This window comes from Asparagus officinalis, chromosome 3 (genome assembly GCF_001876935.1).
Source record: "Asparagus officinalis chromosome 3, Aspof.V1, whole genome shotgun sequence".
Taxonomy (NCBI): Eukaryota; Viridiplantae; Streptophyta; class Magnoliopsida; order Asparagales; family Asparagaceae; genus Asparagus; species Asparagus officinalis.
Window position 1 is genome coordinate 62,236,511 of NC_033796.1, and position 16,157 is coordinate 62,252,667.

Below are 16,157 nucleotides of genomic sequence, written 5' to 3' on the forward strand. Positions count from 1 at the left end.
ATCCGATCCTCTCACGTTGTCGGCCCCTCTCCCCCGGTCCTTCAGTCCCGTCGGTTCCCTCCCACCGTCGCCGGTCCTTCTCCCACCAGCTGCCAGGTAATTTTTTTTAATTAGTAAACTTATAAATTGTTTTTTAAATTAGTTAACTTATAAAATGTTTTTTAATTAGTTAACTTATTTACTATTTTAGGTAAAATTTTCACTTATAAACTGTTTTATAAATTTAAATACTTAATTTTGTTCAATTTAGTTTAATTAAGTTAATTTTAGTTTAATCTTTTTCAATTTTAGTTAATTTTGGTTAATTGTAGTTAATTTTAGTTTAATCTTGTTCAATTTTAGTTAATTTTAGATAATTGTAGTTAATTTTACGGTAATCTTGTTCAATTTTAGTTAATTTTAGTTTAATTTTGTTCAACTTTAATTCAAATTTTTCTGCAATTTTATATGAACTTAATACATATTTTTGTGAATTATTATAATTAAATAAATTTAAAAATAGACAAACGTCTAGGCATCGCCTAGGCGTACAGGTAGGCGCCTAGGCGTTAGGCCCCGGCTCGGATGCCTAGTCCACTTAGTGCCTTCTGTAACATTGTAATGTATTAGTGATCTCAAAGACCAATCTAGAATCCTAGATAAGAATTTACTTACAACCATTTTTGAGAACAGTCATTACCTGTTAATTTGATACAAACTACACCACAAGCCAATGGTGGGCATCAGACAAGAATATCACCTAGACTTAGATAGCAAACTCACTGGACTGAATGGCAAATCAACTGCCTGATTTAAACTGATCACTGTGGTTCGACAATCAACCAATCATTCAAATGAAAGAAGAATTGAAGAGTCGGTTGATCATTTAAATTTGAATGCCTGGTCATTTTATCCATGGTTGTTTTTTCAGTCCCCATCAAACTCTCCGCCATATGTTTGATCATTTTTTAACTTCTGAAGCAAAGCCCAACCATGTCATAAACCCAACACAAACAAGATTAATGATATGCATGCATTCACACATGAGCATTGACTTTTTCATACTTGCTTTTTGGTCACAAAAATGGCTAAAGATTTAGAATACTTTTAAAAGAATACTAAATACTAGATTTGCCAAAATGGGAAAGTATGTGTAACAAAATAAATACACAAAACTTCTATACATACGATAAGAATAAGAAAAAACAACTTTTAAAATGCAGATTGCACATGACCTAATAAAGTCCAAAAAGCCCTTAAATTTTTTTAAATATGGTTTGCTATTCAGATTGTACAAATAACGCTGAACCCGAGCAGTCCATGATCTACAAAAACCAGACCTCAACCCAAGTTGCTTAGTAAGTGGACAAAACATAGACCAACCTCTAATCCTAGCCAATTGCAGAACCTACATATAGTGAAGGCCTGATATATTTGATTGTGTAACTAAGGGGTTAACCTTTCTTGGCCATAGATGAGGCTAGTAATTATCAATGATCATGTATCCTATTGCCCGGAACATACAATTTGATCAGTGATCATGAGCACAAAAAGGAGTCCACATTTGTAATTGAGATACCTGGCCACTGGACCAGTTCTCTGCAACACACTCTTACAAATGCAGCTATAAAAAAGACAGAAATTAATAATAACTCCCAACTTTTAACAAATGCAGCTAGAAAAAAGTTCCCAACTTTAACAAATGCAGGTAGAAAAAAGACTTGGAAACATATACGACAACCATAAAGTTCACAACTTTAACAAATGCAGCTAGAAAAAAGACTTAGAATCATATATGGTCAGATCTACAGCATTTAGATGAATAGAAACACAGAAACTAATAATAACTCAACAGACCATGTAATTAGTTCGCGCGGTCCTGCAAGTAGTCACAAAGTGAGGATGAGGACTCTTGAAAGCACACGCAGCTTTCATAGCCTTCTCATTAGCAACTGGCTTCGCACCTCTCAAGACCTTGTAACACATTTCTACAAGCAACACAACAAAAGGGCATGTTAAACATAGTATGTATGGATATTAACCAATTAACTTAGTTAACAACAAACCTACTTAAAGCATAAATACTAAATTGAGATAGCACTTTATAAGTATTTCAATATTACTGAAGTTTTAGCAAGAAGAGATCACTTCCTAAATCATAATCGTCCAATAATATCTAAGTAGCTGTAATTCAGTTCCAGTTTTCATTCAAAAATAATCATAATTGTGCAAAAAAAATCCGTAAACTTCAAAATCATTACGCTAAGCACTCACTATTCTCTGTCATCATCTTTTTCGCCTTCCTCTTCCTACCAACTCCTTTTGGTGACACAATTTGTTCTTCACCAGAACCCTCGGATTCTACTTTAATTGTCACTTTCTCACTAGGAACATCGACACATGCTTCTTTCTCACAACAAGTAGCTCCATAAATGATTACATCAAAACCGAATTTACCGTCATAAAAGAAAACCAAAAAATCCCCTTGGGTAATGGAATTGGCACAGATGAACCTCTCCCATCCATTTTGAAAGTAGACATGCCCATCAGCAATGCCCATCTTGATCCTCCATTGCCGGCCTCCAGAGTTCCGGATGACCACCGATCTTTGTGTGATTGATTCTCCAAGATGCTTCTTGAATTCAGATGGGATTCTCTGAAAAGTAGTAAAAAATCAGAAAAAATTGATAAAAATCAGAGCAGTATGAAAAATTGAGTAAAGGGTGTACCACTTGGGTTGCGAAATCCCCCATCATCACCTTGAAGAAGGAAGGGCAATTTGGCTTGGGGTTACCCATTTGATCAAGAGCAGAGCTTAGAAACTATTCTTCTTCTTCTTCTTGGTGTTAGAAACAGTTGTTGTTGTTGAAGATGTGGGCTTGTGAATCCAAGATAGTGCATTGCATTGTTCTTATGACTCGATAGTTCACAAGGCTCTGGAGTGTAGTGAATAAAGATGAATATTTGTATTAATTACTTGTCTAATTTGCTCTAGGAAGGAGCTAAAGGAGGTGATGGTTCTCGTGAGGGGCTGTGCTTCCCTCCGTTTTTTATGGTAACAGTCAAGTGCTGAACAGGAAATGACTGGTACATTGTCTTTTTCTTAAAGACTTAAAAAGAAGTAATGGTATAAGGCTTATGTGTGACTCGTGGTTACTAAAATGAGCATTTATTGTGGGTAAAATTGTCTCAACCCCCTTGGATTTAAAAAAAAAAGTGCTTCCCCTCTAGACAAAAAGGTTATGTTCCACCCCAGACTAAAAAGGTCACCTCACCCGTTTAAGCTTGACCCAAACCCGACCCTTCTCATTATTTAAATGGGTTACCCATCTATGTTTCTCAACAGAATTTTATTCTGTTAAATTAGGGGATGGAAAAAGAATTTAATTCTGGCTAGACAAATGGACTGGAGACTTGTTTCTGGCCTCAAGGTTCACAGAGTTATCTGATGTTGATGTTGAACCTTTTCTGGCAGTTTATTCTGGTAGAAAATATCTGAATGGTAGATGGGTCTGGTATATTCCTTTTCATAGACAACTAACAGGTCATTTAGTGTGGCAATATTTGGAGATGATGAATATTATTGATGAGTATCATATAGAGAATAATCAGGATATTAGAACTTGGACATGGGAAGCTTCTGGTAAGTTCTCTGTTATATCTTTTTATAACTTTTTGGTTGATGGTGGATTGATATTTGACTGTCCTGGTATTTGGAAGCTCCCTGTTCCTTTGAAGATTAAAATCTTGTTATGGTTGTCTATTAGGGGCAAATTGAATACAAAGGACATACTGATTGGAAAAGGGATTGTGATTGAGAATATATGTGTATTGTGTGGTGTCGAGACTGAGACTCATTCTCTTTTTCTTTTCTTTTTTTGACACTGGCTTTATGTGGCTTCTCTAAGGGGATCCATTAACTGGTGATTTTATGAGTGTACATGAGTTATGGTCTTCATGGAGATTATTCTGTGTGCCTCATTTTTCAAGGTAGAAGTGGGACATGTATAGTAGTGCTTTGATGTGGGATATCTGGTGTGAAAGAAACAATCGCATTTTTAAAAAAAAAAATATGCAAGACATTCTATTGCAGTTATTGGGCAGATTAACCATTTTGTTGATTTTTAGTTAGGGAGCACTTGTATCACAGTATCAGTGCTCTCACCAGGAACTACTTCAGACACAGAGTTCGTAGAAGGGGACCTGATAATATAAGGATGTTTGGTGACACAATTTGTTCTTCACCAGAACCCTCGGATTCTACTTTAATTGTCACTTTCTCACTAGGAACATCGACACATGCTTCTTTCTCACAACAAGTAGCTCCATAAATGATTACATCAAAACCGAATTTACCGTCATAAAAGAAAACCAAAAAATCCCCTTGGGTAATGGAATTGGCACAGATGAACCTCTCCCATCCATTTTGAAAGTAGACATGCCCATCAGCAATGCCCATCTTGATCCTCCATTGCCGGCCTCCAGAGTTCCGGATGACCACCGATCTTTGTGTGATTGATTCTCCAAGATGCTTCTTGAATTCAGATGGGATTCTCTGAAAAGTAGTAAAAAATCAGAAAAAATTGATAAAAATCAGAGCAGTATGAAAAATTGAGTAAAGGGTGTACCACTTGGGTTGCGAAATCCCCCATCATCACCTTGAAGAAGGAAGGGCAATTTGGCTTGGGGTTACCCATTTGATCAAGAGCAGAGCTTAGAAACTATTCTTCTTCTTCTTCTTGGTGTTAGAAACAGTTGTTGTTGTTGAAGATGTGGGCTTGTGAATCCAAGATAGTGCATTGCATTGTTCTTATGACTCGATAGTTCACAAGGCTCTGGAGTGTAGTGAATAAAGATGAATATTTGTATTAATTACTTGTCTAATTTGCTCTAGGAAGGAGCTAAAGGAGGTGATGGTTCTCGTGAGGGGCTGTGCTTCCCTCCGTTTTTTATGGTAACAGTCAAGTGCTGAACAGGAAATGACTGGTACATTGTCTTTTTCTTAAAGACTTAAAAAGAAGTAATGGTATAAGGCTTATGTGTGACTCGTGGTTACTAAAATGAGCATTTATTGTGGGTAAAATTGTCTCAACCCCCTTGGATTTAAAAAAAAAAGTGCTTCCCCTCTAGACAAAAAGGTTATGTTCCACCCCAGACTAAAAAGGTCACCTCACCCGTTTAAGCTTGACCCAAACCCGACCCTTCTCATTATTTAAATGGGTTACCCATCTATGTTTCTCAACAGAATTTTATTCTGTTAAATTAGGGGATGGAAAAAGAATTTAATTCTGGCTAGACAAATGGACTGGAGACTTGTTTCTGGCCTCAAGGTTCACAGAGTTATCTGATGTTGATGTTGAACCTTTTCTGGCAGTTTATTCTGGTAGAAAATATCTGAATGGTAGATGGGTCTGGTATATTCCTTTTCATAGACAACTAACAGGTCATTTAGTGTGGCAATATTTGGAGATGATGAATATTATTGATGAGTATCATATAGAGAATAATCAGGATATTAGAACTTGGACATGGGAAGCTTCTGGTAAGTTCTCTGTTATATCTTTTTATAACTTTTTGGTTGATGGTGGATTGATATTTGACTGTCCTGGTATTTGGAAGCTCCCTGTTCCTTTGAAGATTAAAATCTTGTTATGGTTGTCTATTAGGGGCAAATTGAATACAAAGGACATACTGATTGGAAAAGGGATTGTGATTGAGAATATATGTGTATTGTGTGGTGTCGAGACTGAGACTCATTCTCTTTTTCTTTTCTTTTTTTGACACTGGCTTTATGTGGCTTCTCTAAGGGGATCCATTAACTGGTGATTTTATGAGTGTACATGAGTTATGGTCTTCATGGAGATTATTCTGTGTGCCTCATTTTTCAAGGTAGAAGTGGGACATGTATAGTAGTGCTTTGATGTGGGATATCTGGTGTGAAAGAAACAATCGCATTTTTAAAAAAAAAAATATGCAAGACATTCTATTGCAGTTATTGGGCAGATTAACCATTTTGTTGATTTTTAGTTAGGGAGCACTTGTATCACAGTATCAGTGCTCTCACCAGGAACTACTTCAGACACAGAGTTCGTAGAAGGGGACCTGATAATATAAGGATGGAGAGGAGCAATTAGGAGCTGCAGATCTTCGGGGATGAAGCCAATGGGGCCATAGCATTGGAATGAAGAATGGAGATAGATATATCTTTTGGTGTTAGAAACAAAATTTTTTGCTATTTTTTTTTCCTTTCTTTTCAATGTTTGTTTGCGTGTAAATATAAGGCGGGGCATAGCTGGAGAATCCCGCAAGGAATTTTAAGATACAGCAGCTACACCTTTTAGGTGGGCGTGTGGTGTAGTTATGCATAGCCTTCTTCGTTAATAATTCAGATCATCTGGGCCAGTTTGTACTGTTTTACGGGTTTCAAGTTTCATTCAGGCAAAAAATCAAGCGGGTAGCAAGCAAGATATGTCAACTGAACTAAAAGCAATTTAGATTACTGCTACAAAAATAAATGCAGAAGGAATCCAATAGGTAGCTATAAACAAATTGGAGTAGATACCATTGTTGAATAAACATAAATAACAAATAAAAAAACACATTGCAAATGATCAGAGCCTAACCAGCACCTATACTTGAGAAGTGATTGTCCTCAAGTTAAATCAACCAGTCGTATCTACTGAACTTGTATGAAGCGAAAAATGAGAAGCTAGCTGAAGCTAGAGCTCCTAACCTACAGAAAGTTGCTCACAAATAGATCAGATCAGCTAGAAACTATGTTGAATTAAAGTTTTTATTAAAAAAATGACAAAGCTGATGCTTGAGAACAAATTTGATTATGTCAACAATATTTTTCCTCCTCCTCAATTTCAATCGCGTAAAAATACATACATAAGAAAACTAATAAAAGAATAAACAAAAAGGTAACAAAAATAATAAAGATAAAAATAAATATCATTAATAATAAAAGAAAAATCTGAAAAACATATTTTTGCTAACAAACTCAAACCTCAGAAGGTTCCTAACGTATCCCCCCCCCCCCCCCGCCCCCCACCCCCCCCGCCCAACCCCCCCCCCCACCCCCCCCCCCCCCCCCCCCCCCCCCCCCCCACACACACACCAACGTACTCGCTCAATTCTCTCTGTATATCTATGCAAATATCCAAAACAAATCAAACAAAGAATAAGAGCAAACCAAAAGGTACATTCACCTCTCCTACCTCTTCCTCCTTCGGCAAGAAAACCCACATAGTTTCATCAGCCGGCGGCGTCTCCGAGCTGATCTCCGGCGAGGATTGCGTTCCCCCTCATCTCCAGAAAGCCCCGCTTCTTGCAATTTCCCCTCTTCTCTCTCGACTTACCCCTCTGTCGACAAGGAGAAAAAATAAATAAAAGGGAAAAGACGGTTCAACTGACTAATGTGAGACAATAAAAATAAATCATATATAGTTCACCTGACTATATTTTCTCTATTCTTTTTTATATTATATTTTAATTATAAATTAATTAAATTAATTATTATTATTAATTAATTATAGCCAACAGCTTTGGTGCTCCCAAGCAGTTGGTGTAGTTTGTTTCCTTAAAAATCTCTCTCACATCCTAAATTTGAGGGATAAGGTAGTTGACAGTAGTTCCACACCCAAAAAAGTAATTTCACTTAGATAAAAAGGTTATTTTAGGAAGTATAAATAAGAAGATAAATAGGAAGTAGTTAGAATTCTCCAACTAATGAAAAACTCTCGGTGTCTTTATTTTTTTGACGTGGTTTTCTTCTCCAATCCCCTAATTCATTGCGTGGATGGCCAAACCTAATGGAATTTAATTTTTGATATGGTCATCGATCCTATGAAATACTTCATACGAGCGTCTTCTTTCTCTAGAGTAGTGAGCCTGAGATCATGAGTGTCGCCACCGGGCCAATCTGACTGGAAATAAATTGTTTTTGCATGGAGGAACTGTAGTATGAGCCCGGCATTAATTGCCTTTCTCTTAGGCCTTGGGAACCTTCATTCGATTAATTTTTAACTAAACAACTGAGATTTTGAATGAACATGATTGCTTTGTTTAAGTTCATCAACATGGTTGATGGTCGATTTTCTTCGGATCCAATTTCCTTGTATCGCATTCATTCACATGTTAGATTTCTTGTTGATATCTTTATTGATGAATTTTCTTAGCGTAATTCACCTGTGATTCTATTTAAACGGATTTATACGCGTTTGATGGAATTCTGTGGATGAGAAATTGGTTGGGACGAAGATTTTTTTGTTTTTCCAAATTTACCCTTTTTCAAAAATAAATTAATAAATGATTTTAGGAGCACCGAAGCAAAGCCCTTAATTATATTATATGTCACTTTAATTTTGTCTAACTTAGCCCTAAAACTTCCAATGTTATTGTAAAACTCTCGTGAATAATGCATAATACTATATTAATAGATAATTGCTAGTTAATAAATGGAAGAAGTAGAAAATATAGAATTGTCCTAAAATTATACCATGGCACTCACATAGGAAAATTATAAAGAGTATTCTTTCGTATATAAGTACAAATATGTAATTTTAAAAAACATTAGGATGTTTAAGTGCATTAAGATATAAGTGGAGGTAAGAGTTGCAATTTTAAAAAACATTAGGATATTTAAGTGCATTAAAATATAAGTGGAGGTAGGTGTTGTGGAAAAAACTTTCATGGACTATATTGCCTCTATTTTTTTATATTATATTCTAATCATATATTAAGTAAATTAATTATCATTATTAATTAATCATATTACATGTCACTTTAATTTTGTCTAACTTGGCCCTAAAACTTCCAATGTTATTATAACTCTCATATTAATTATAATACTATATTAATAGATAATTGCAAGTTAATAAATTATTTTGAAAGGAGTAGGAAATATAGAATTATCCTAAAATTATATCATGACACTCACATAGGAAAATTATAAAGAGCATTCTTACGTACGTAAGTACAAACATGCAATTTTAGAAAACATTATGATATTTAAGTGCATTAAGATATAAGTGGAGGTATATGAGTGTAACTTTCATAAGCTATAAGGTATTTAAGTTTAGTTAAGCCTATAAAAATTTGAAGCGTTTGTTAACCACAAGCAATAGTATGTGATTCCTTTGATAAATAATATTCATCGTATAATATGAGGCCAAAAGCTTAGCTTATATTTATGTAGTACAAAAGATGTGAAAAATTTTAAGCATCATATTTTGAATAAGTCTCAAGATTTTGAATTATAAATGAAATTATATACTTTGTTTAGAATCATATCATATCATATCATACTCCCTTTAAAAGAGGAAGTTGTAGAAAAACTTTTTTTGGACTATATTACCCTTATTTTTTAAATATTATATTTTAATCCTAACTAAACTAAATTAATTATTATTGTTAATTAATCATATTATATGTCACTTCAAGTTTGTCTAACTTGGTCCTAAAACTTTCAGTGTTATTGTAAAACTCTCATATTAATTATTAGTAATTTCTAATAATATATTAATAGACAATTGCATGTTAATAAAATTTTAATAGAAAAAATAGAAAATATAGAATTATCCTAAAATTATACCATTATATTCATATAGGAAAATTAAAAATATTATTCTTGCGTATAGAAGGTACAAACATGCAATTTTAAAAAATATTAGTATATTTAAGTGCAGCAATATACAAGTGGAGGTATGTAATTGAAACTTTATAAACTGTAAGGTATTTAATTTAATTAAACCAATAAAGATTTAAGCCTTTGTTAATTACAAGCAATATTATGTAATCCCTTTGATAAATAATATTCATCATATAATATGAAGCTAGAGGGTTACCTTATGTTTATATACTAGAGGAGATGTGGGAAAATTAAAGCATCATATGTTGAACAATCTAAAGATTTTGAATTATTTCTGAATTTATATACTTTGCTTGGAAAGCTTTAGAAAACATTAGGATATTTAAGTGTAGCAAGATACAAGTGGAGGTGTATAACTTTTGTACTATAAATTAATTACAAGTTTGTCTAACTTGGTCCTAAACCTTTCGATACTATTGTAAAACTCTACATCGTAAAAATTATCACTAAGGCATTTACGTAAGTCCTGGGAACCCAACCTTAGAGTTGTCCTCTTGCCAAAGACCCAGGCGTCTACGTAAGTCATGGGCGCCCAACCTTAGGGTTGTCCTCTTGACAAAGACTCAGGCGTCTACGTAAGTCCTAGGCACCTAACCTCTGGGTTATCCTCTCACCAAAGACCCAAGCATCTAAGTAAGTCATGGGCACCCAACCTCCGGGTTGTCCTTTCGCCAAAGACCCAGGCATCTACGTAAGTTCTAGGCACTCAACCTCTAGGTTGTCACTCTGCCGAAAAGCCCTTGGTTCCATCATGGGTAAACCAAAGGCATGGAGTTCAGATGTTCGGTCATCTTTAACAAAGAGACTTAGGCAAATCTACCTGTCAGTTCTTGTCAACAAGACTCGAACATCTCACCCACGAGCGACGTGACATGAGCCAGTCGTCTTAACCCCTCAACAGTTGAGTCGTCTGAATACTACCGACTCATGACAGTCAACACTTATTCTTTCAATTAGAACAAAGCTACAAGCTTCCCAAGCAAAGCTACAACAAGGAGTAAATGAAGAAAGACTCAAAATGAGAGCAAAGTCAATCTTTATTTTAATAAAGTTTATTACAATATCCATGTCTATCTACAATAAGGCATGTCGATATACAAAAAAACAACAAAATAATGCAGAGGAGATACGAGCCCTTAGAGCTTCCGACCAGATCCGAGAGTAGGGCTTGACAGTCTCTCGGCGGCAGTAGCAGAGTTGCCAGGGGCTCTGGTGGTGACAGGAACAACAAGCTCAGTAGCGACAGCAGGAGAGGAGGCGAGAGGATCTTCTTTAGGGTCCTCCCCTGACTTATCACCGCCATCGTCCAATGCCAGATTTACCCCTGATCTGCTCACCTCGATCTCATTTAAAAGGTCAAGGCAATAAGAGACACATGGGGGGATGGTAAAGGCGATCAGGCATGGGACGAGAGCCAGAGGGGAGCAATGAGGCCAGATAGTCGACACCGGCCTTGCAAGCCAATGCTACCTCAGTTTTACCCAATGGGCCATGGCGCCAGTCATCGACGATCTTCTTCCTATATTGCTCCAAGTCTAAGTAAGCGAGCTGACCCTCCAAGTCCTTAACAATCGTCGCAGACGAATGATAGGTCAACCGCTCCTCCTCGAGGTCTTGCCTTAGCTGCTCGATCGAGGGACGACTTGATTGAGTGTCTTCCTCGGACACCACCTTCAGGCATCTCTCGGACTTGACCTCCCCAGCCAAAGCAATCAGTCAGCTATCCTGCTTGGAAAGCCCTTGCTGCAAATGACTGACCTCTTCCTTCAGCCGGGCCACCTCCTGCTAGAGATCATCAATGGAACCCATATGCTTGGAGCATTGGATTTTGTAGCCCTTCAGGAGCCTTTCATTCTCATTTAACTCCCGACGCTAGGTGTCCTCCATGCTGCACAACTCAGCCTCCAAGGTAGCGACTCTTTGTCCTGCCTCTTCCTTGGCCAACTTGTCCTGGGCCAGCTCCGCATGCCACTCCTGTGCCGTCTCATGGATGTGCACGGTCCGTTCGATTAGCTATTGCTCCAGTAGAGCCCCTCGGACCAAGTAGGCCTTGAAGGACAAATGTGCACCAGCACTTGGTAGCTCCCTCAAGATCCTCTTGTCTTTCAGAAGGGTAAACTGGAGTACAACGTCGATCGGGGCAGTTAAGGACTGCATGACCGAGGACTCTATGTCCATGGGCTCCTCTGGGACAAACGTGTCGCTTTCGGGAACTTCTTCCCTAGGCGAGCAGGGGGTCAATGAATTTCCCACCAGCATATTCCTTGCCCTCTCCTAGGACGAGCGAGTAAGATTGTCGAGCCCGTGGAGGAATGGCTAGAACTTCCACACATCAGCCATCTCACTAGCCTCATATCCTTCTATAGGCGCCGCATGCTCATCAGCACCCCCGGACGTCCCAACAGGCTCCTTACCAGGCCCGTGGGACGGCTTGGCCTCAAACCTCAACCGAATCTCCTCGTCAGGGACTTCCCTCGATTCCTGACTCTTGGCAGTGGGCTCCCTCTGCGTCGAGTTAGGGGAAGAGTCTCAATGATGACGACCTCGTTGCGCAATAAGCTTAAATAGCCACATGTTGCCTTTTAGCCGACTGTGGTTCTTCAGCTAACCGATGTATCTCATTCGATTCGACCTGGATCGACTCGGCCGACCTAATTGACCCTTGGTCCTTGGCCTTCGCCTTCTTGGGTCTCCTCCGTTATGCCACCAGATCGACAGCGACATAGGTCACCCTTGATCTAAAGCCAGCCGTCTCCTCCGGGGCAAGATTCCCCCTCAACCTCTTTTGGGGTCATGAGGCCGAGCCCAACTCCTCCTCAAGGGGGGAGGGCCAGCAAGCTCGCCCTCATTTGATCAATAGCGGAAGATCATGGACACGCCCGCCGCTCGAGAGGCACCATCTCGAAAAGATTATCCCTCTCTCAGGACCCGGAGTAAGCACGGATCTTCTCCAGTTGCCACCTCTCCTCAGAATCAAGAGGAATCGGCCTCAGAACATCCTTGGCAACTTTAGGCCAATTGGGGCAAACAAGAACGCCGTTAGCCCCAAAGATCCACGTGAACCTCTCTTTCCAGTCCCTATTGGACTCGAGAGCATCTGTGACAAACTTGAAACTTCCGCTATAGTGGAAGAAGTAGTGTGAGTCTTTCCTTATTGAATTGACTCCGACCAGATACCCAAGTAGTTGCACAGTCGATGAGACACCAACCCGGTGGCAGATCACCACAAACCCCACTAGCACTCCTATAGTGTTTGGCATAAATTGAGAGGGGGAAACCCCCAGAGCAATGCACACATCCCTAATAAAGGAATGTAGAGGTAGCCATAGACCATACTCAAGATGAGTAAGGTACATCGGCGCTCGATTCTCGCAATGGTGATACACCATATCATCCATGTTAGGCGTCTCTAATGTGAAGGTCCTAGGGATGTCACAAAGATCGTAGTATTGCTCGAGATTGCCAATATAGACCTTCGAGCAGATCGGTCGGAGAAGAGTGATCCTCTCCTCATTCCGACCGGTAGCGGAAGAGTGAGAAGCCATGGAAATATTTCTGTTTGCAAGAAGACTTGAAGATTCAGAGAAGCGCTAAAGATTTTAAGGGCAAGGGTTTGTAAATAATTCTTTATTGCCCCTAGCAAGCTATTTATAGTATCCCAAAGAGGACATGTGGATTAATCTAGATGGATGTCTCGTTTCGAAATGAACGGGCGAGATTCACCTCGAAATCTCAAGTGGTTCACTAGAGACTCAAAGCGCTCCTCCTCCTCACTATGCGCCTCTTTGCTCAAAAATTAAAGCGACCCATAATTCTCTGACATCTGACAACGTCATCATGTTGTTTTTAATAGTGACGTTTCACCTGCCCAATAAAGGCCTCTAGAAGCTCACTTAACGACACTTATTCAGTGAGCAGTCGACTAGTTATCAGTTGACCCTTGATAGCCGACAGAAGACTCAATAGTACTTCTCTAACACTTGTCTAAGAAGCTCAGATGCTCAGGCATTGAGAGCAGTCGGCCAAATGGGTTCAACACTTAGACTAAACTATGTGAACGAATACTCGAGAGCAAAACATCTCTTCTTAATGAAGGATGAGTTCTCTCGAGTCGGCACATAAAATTCTCAAGACTTAGACAAAAAGCCAATCCATCATAGATAACCTACTTGAGTTCAAGATGTCTCCTCTTAGTGGAGGATGAGTCCCCTCGAAGTTTGCTCAGTCTACAAGTATATATTGAAGCTAAGTCATTCAGCAGACACATCAAAATTGTGCAACACAAAAAAACAATTTTAGATCCAAAAAATGTTTCTTCATTCATCTATAAGAGATATTTACAAGATATACAACATGTATTAATACAATACAAATGTTGAAAGGCAGGAAAGTCCTAAGAAGTTAAGAGAAGTCCATTCCAGCTCCTGGAGTCGGAGGTGGAGAGCTCCTAGGTGCAGTCAGTGGAGGAGTCGAGCAGTCTCCTCCTTCATCCTAGTCATCCTCATCCTCATCCAGATCGAGTCCTCCCCCGAGTGCTTCTACCTCTATTAACTCGTCATATCAATTAGCCATGAGTGGAGGATAGTGAAAGAGACCGGGTGAGTTCCTCATCTCGGCTGGGAGTTGTGCCGACAGGTAGTCATACCTAGCCTTACAAGCTATCGCCACTTTAGTCTTTTTGGTTAAGCTCTAGAGATACTTCCTGACGACCTCCTGGCGGTAAGCTTCGGACTTCAGATAGGGCAAAGGGAATTCGTACTTAGGACATGTAGTGTTGAGGTCTCTGAAGTCGATGCAGATACAGATTTTTCTGTTCTTCTTCAAGTCCAGAACAATGTTAGCTACCCAATCAGGATTTTGCTCCTCTCTGATGAAGCGTGATTCGATCAGCTTCTTCACTTCAGCTTTAATCACCTCCATGATTTGTGGATGAAACCGTCTCTACTGTTGCTTGATGGGTTTGGCGTCTGAGCCGATATTGAGATGATGCATGGCGTTCTGAGGATCAAGGCTGGGCATGTCCTCATAATTCCATGCGAAGACATCGATATATTCTCGTATGAGGGATATGAGGTCTTCCTTCTCCTGGGGAGGTAAGCTATCGTTGATAAATATGGGTTTGGGACTTACCTCGTCTCCCATATTTATTTGGAGTACTTTGTCTTCTACGGGTGGTTCATGCTGTTCAAAGTGATGACTCCACTTGGTACAGATGTGGCGATCCCATGCTTCATCATAAAGCAGAATCTGTTCATCCTCTTGGATTTCAGCGATATCGACCGTAGCCATGTTGATCGTGAAGTCTTTGAATAGGGCCCCGATGCTGACATTTGAATCCCAAGTCGAGGACGTCAATGATTGATCATCTGAGCGAGCATCAATGGATATTTCGTCAAAATTGTAGTACAACTCTAAGGAAGAGGAGGAGTAATCTAACCCTCTTTGAGTTTTGCCATAGTAATTATCAGGCTTCCCTTTGGGTACATAGGCAGGTCGGAGAGGTGTCTTCTAGCCTTTGCTGTATTTTAAACCTTCTTGGTGAATGAAGTCATAATTCATCCTCTCCATCATGCATTTTACGATGGGGCTGTAACGTGAGAATTGAGGAATAGGCTCGTCTTCGTCGGACTCGTCCCACAGTGTGCGTGTGGGTTGGTCCGTCCTTCTGAAGCTACTTTCTTGCTAAGAATTATTTTGAGCAGGTATGACAAAGATAGCTTGCGAGGACTCGGCCATCTGCTTGTTCATGACTATTGTCGAGTGCACGGGCAAGTGTAAAGAAGAATTGGAGTATAGTCTTGAGATCAAGTCGATGAACTCATCATCAACAGATGCTGCACCAGACAACAAGTAAGCAAGATGAGGTTCCTCGTTCAAGTTAAGTCCATCCGCCTTGTCAGCGTCGGTTACAGTAATGCCTTCGTTGCTGATTACAACAGGTTCAATGTTGTTTAAGACAAGACCCTCGTTGCACTCAGACTCACTATCGGCCTCATTGCCGCTGCCCCCTTCCTCGACCGGTGGTTTGTTCCCCGGTTCAGAGTCTCGGTAGAGCAGGGAGTCGATGAAGTAGTTTTTAACTCCTTTGAAGGGTTATTTATCTGCAACTATCGTCTTCACCTGGTCGTAGTCATCCACATATTTCAAGCATTGGTGTAATGTAGATGGGACTTTCCTATTGCTATGGATCCATGGTCGGCCCAACGGCATGTTGTATGAGGGTTCTGCGTCGATGACATAGCAGGTCACCTTAGTTTTCATGTCACCCAATCGGCATTTGAGACTAATCTTCCCGTGCGGCCGGGTTCTAGTGGCGTTGAAGCCAAACATTATGGTGATTGTCGAAGACAACCACTTTTGAGGCACCTCCAAGTGCTTGATGAGCTTCAGGGGGATAATGCTCAGTGCAGACCCCGAATCCACCTAGATTCTGTCTACTCTTGAAGAGCCGGTCTATCTTGTGAAGTACAGGGGTCGGTCATGAGACGTGCTTTTGATGAGCATATCCTCCAGAGTGAAAGTGATG

At 39.4% G+C, this 16,157-nt stretch overlaps 2 protein-coding genes across 2 annotated transcripts in view; both read right to left on the minus strand.

Moving 5' to 3' along the window:
• The window catches only part of LOC109834244 (B3 domain-containing protein Os11g0197600-like), a 15,393-nt gene extending 8,806 nt beyond the window's left edge, over positions 1 to 6,587 (minus strand). Inside the window, exons 1-4 of the mRNA XM_020402223.1 lie at positions 6,082 to 6,587; positions 2,709 to 4,182; positions 2,254 to 2,635; positions 1,837 to 1,967 (exon numbers count right to left, since the gene is read on the minus strand). Coding sequence (XP_020257812.1) covers positions 1,837 to 1,967; positions 2,254 to 2,635; positions 2,709 to 2,777 — 582 coding nt within the window. The 5' untranslated portion in view covers positions 2,778 to 4,182; positions 6,082 to 6,587. The remainder of the gene's footprint in view (positions 1 to 1,836; positions 1,968 to 2,253; positions 2,636 to 2,708; positions 4,183 to 6,081) is intronic.
• LOC109835194 (B3 domain-containing protein At3g06220-like) lies at positions 4,151 to 4,676 on the minus strand. The gene is made up of 2 exons (XM_020403179.1): positions 4,638 to 4,676; positions 4,151 to 4,534 (listed from the first exon to the last, which is right to left on the minus strand). Exons 1-2 carry the CDS (start codon positions 4,674 to 4,676, stop codon positions 4,151 to 4,153), a joined length of 423 nt encoding a protein of 140 aa, XP_020258768.1.

Excerpts from the sequence above, each read along its gene's own strand:
- LOC109835194 (XM_020403179.1), bottom strand. The coding sequence starts at position 4,676 with ATGGGTAACCCCAAGCCAAATTGCCCTTCCTTCTTCAAG. Across the intron at positions 4,535-4,637 it reads ATTGCCCTTCCTTCTTCAAG|AGAATCCCATCTGAATTCAA; the intron begins GTGATGATGGGG and ends ACTACTTTTCAG.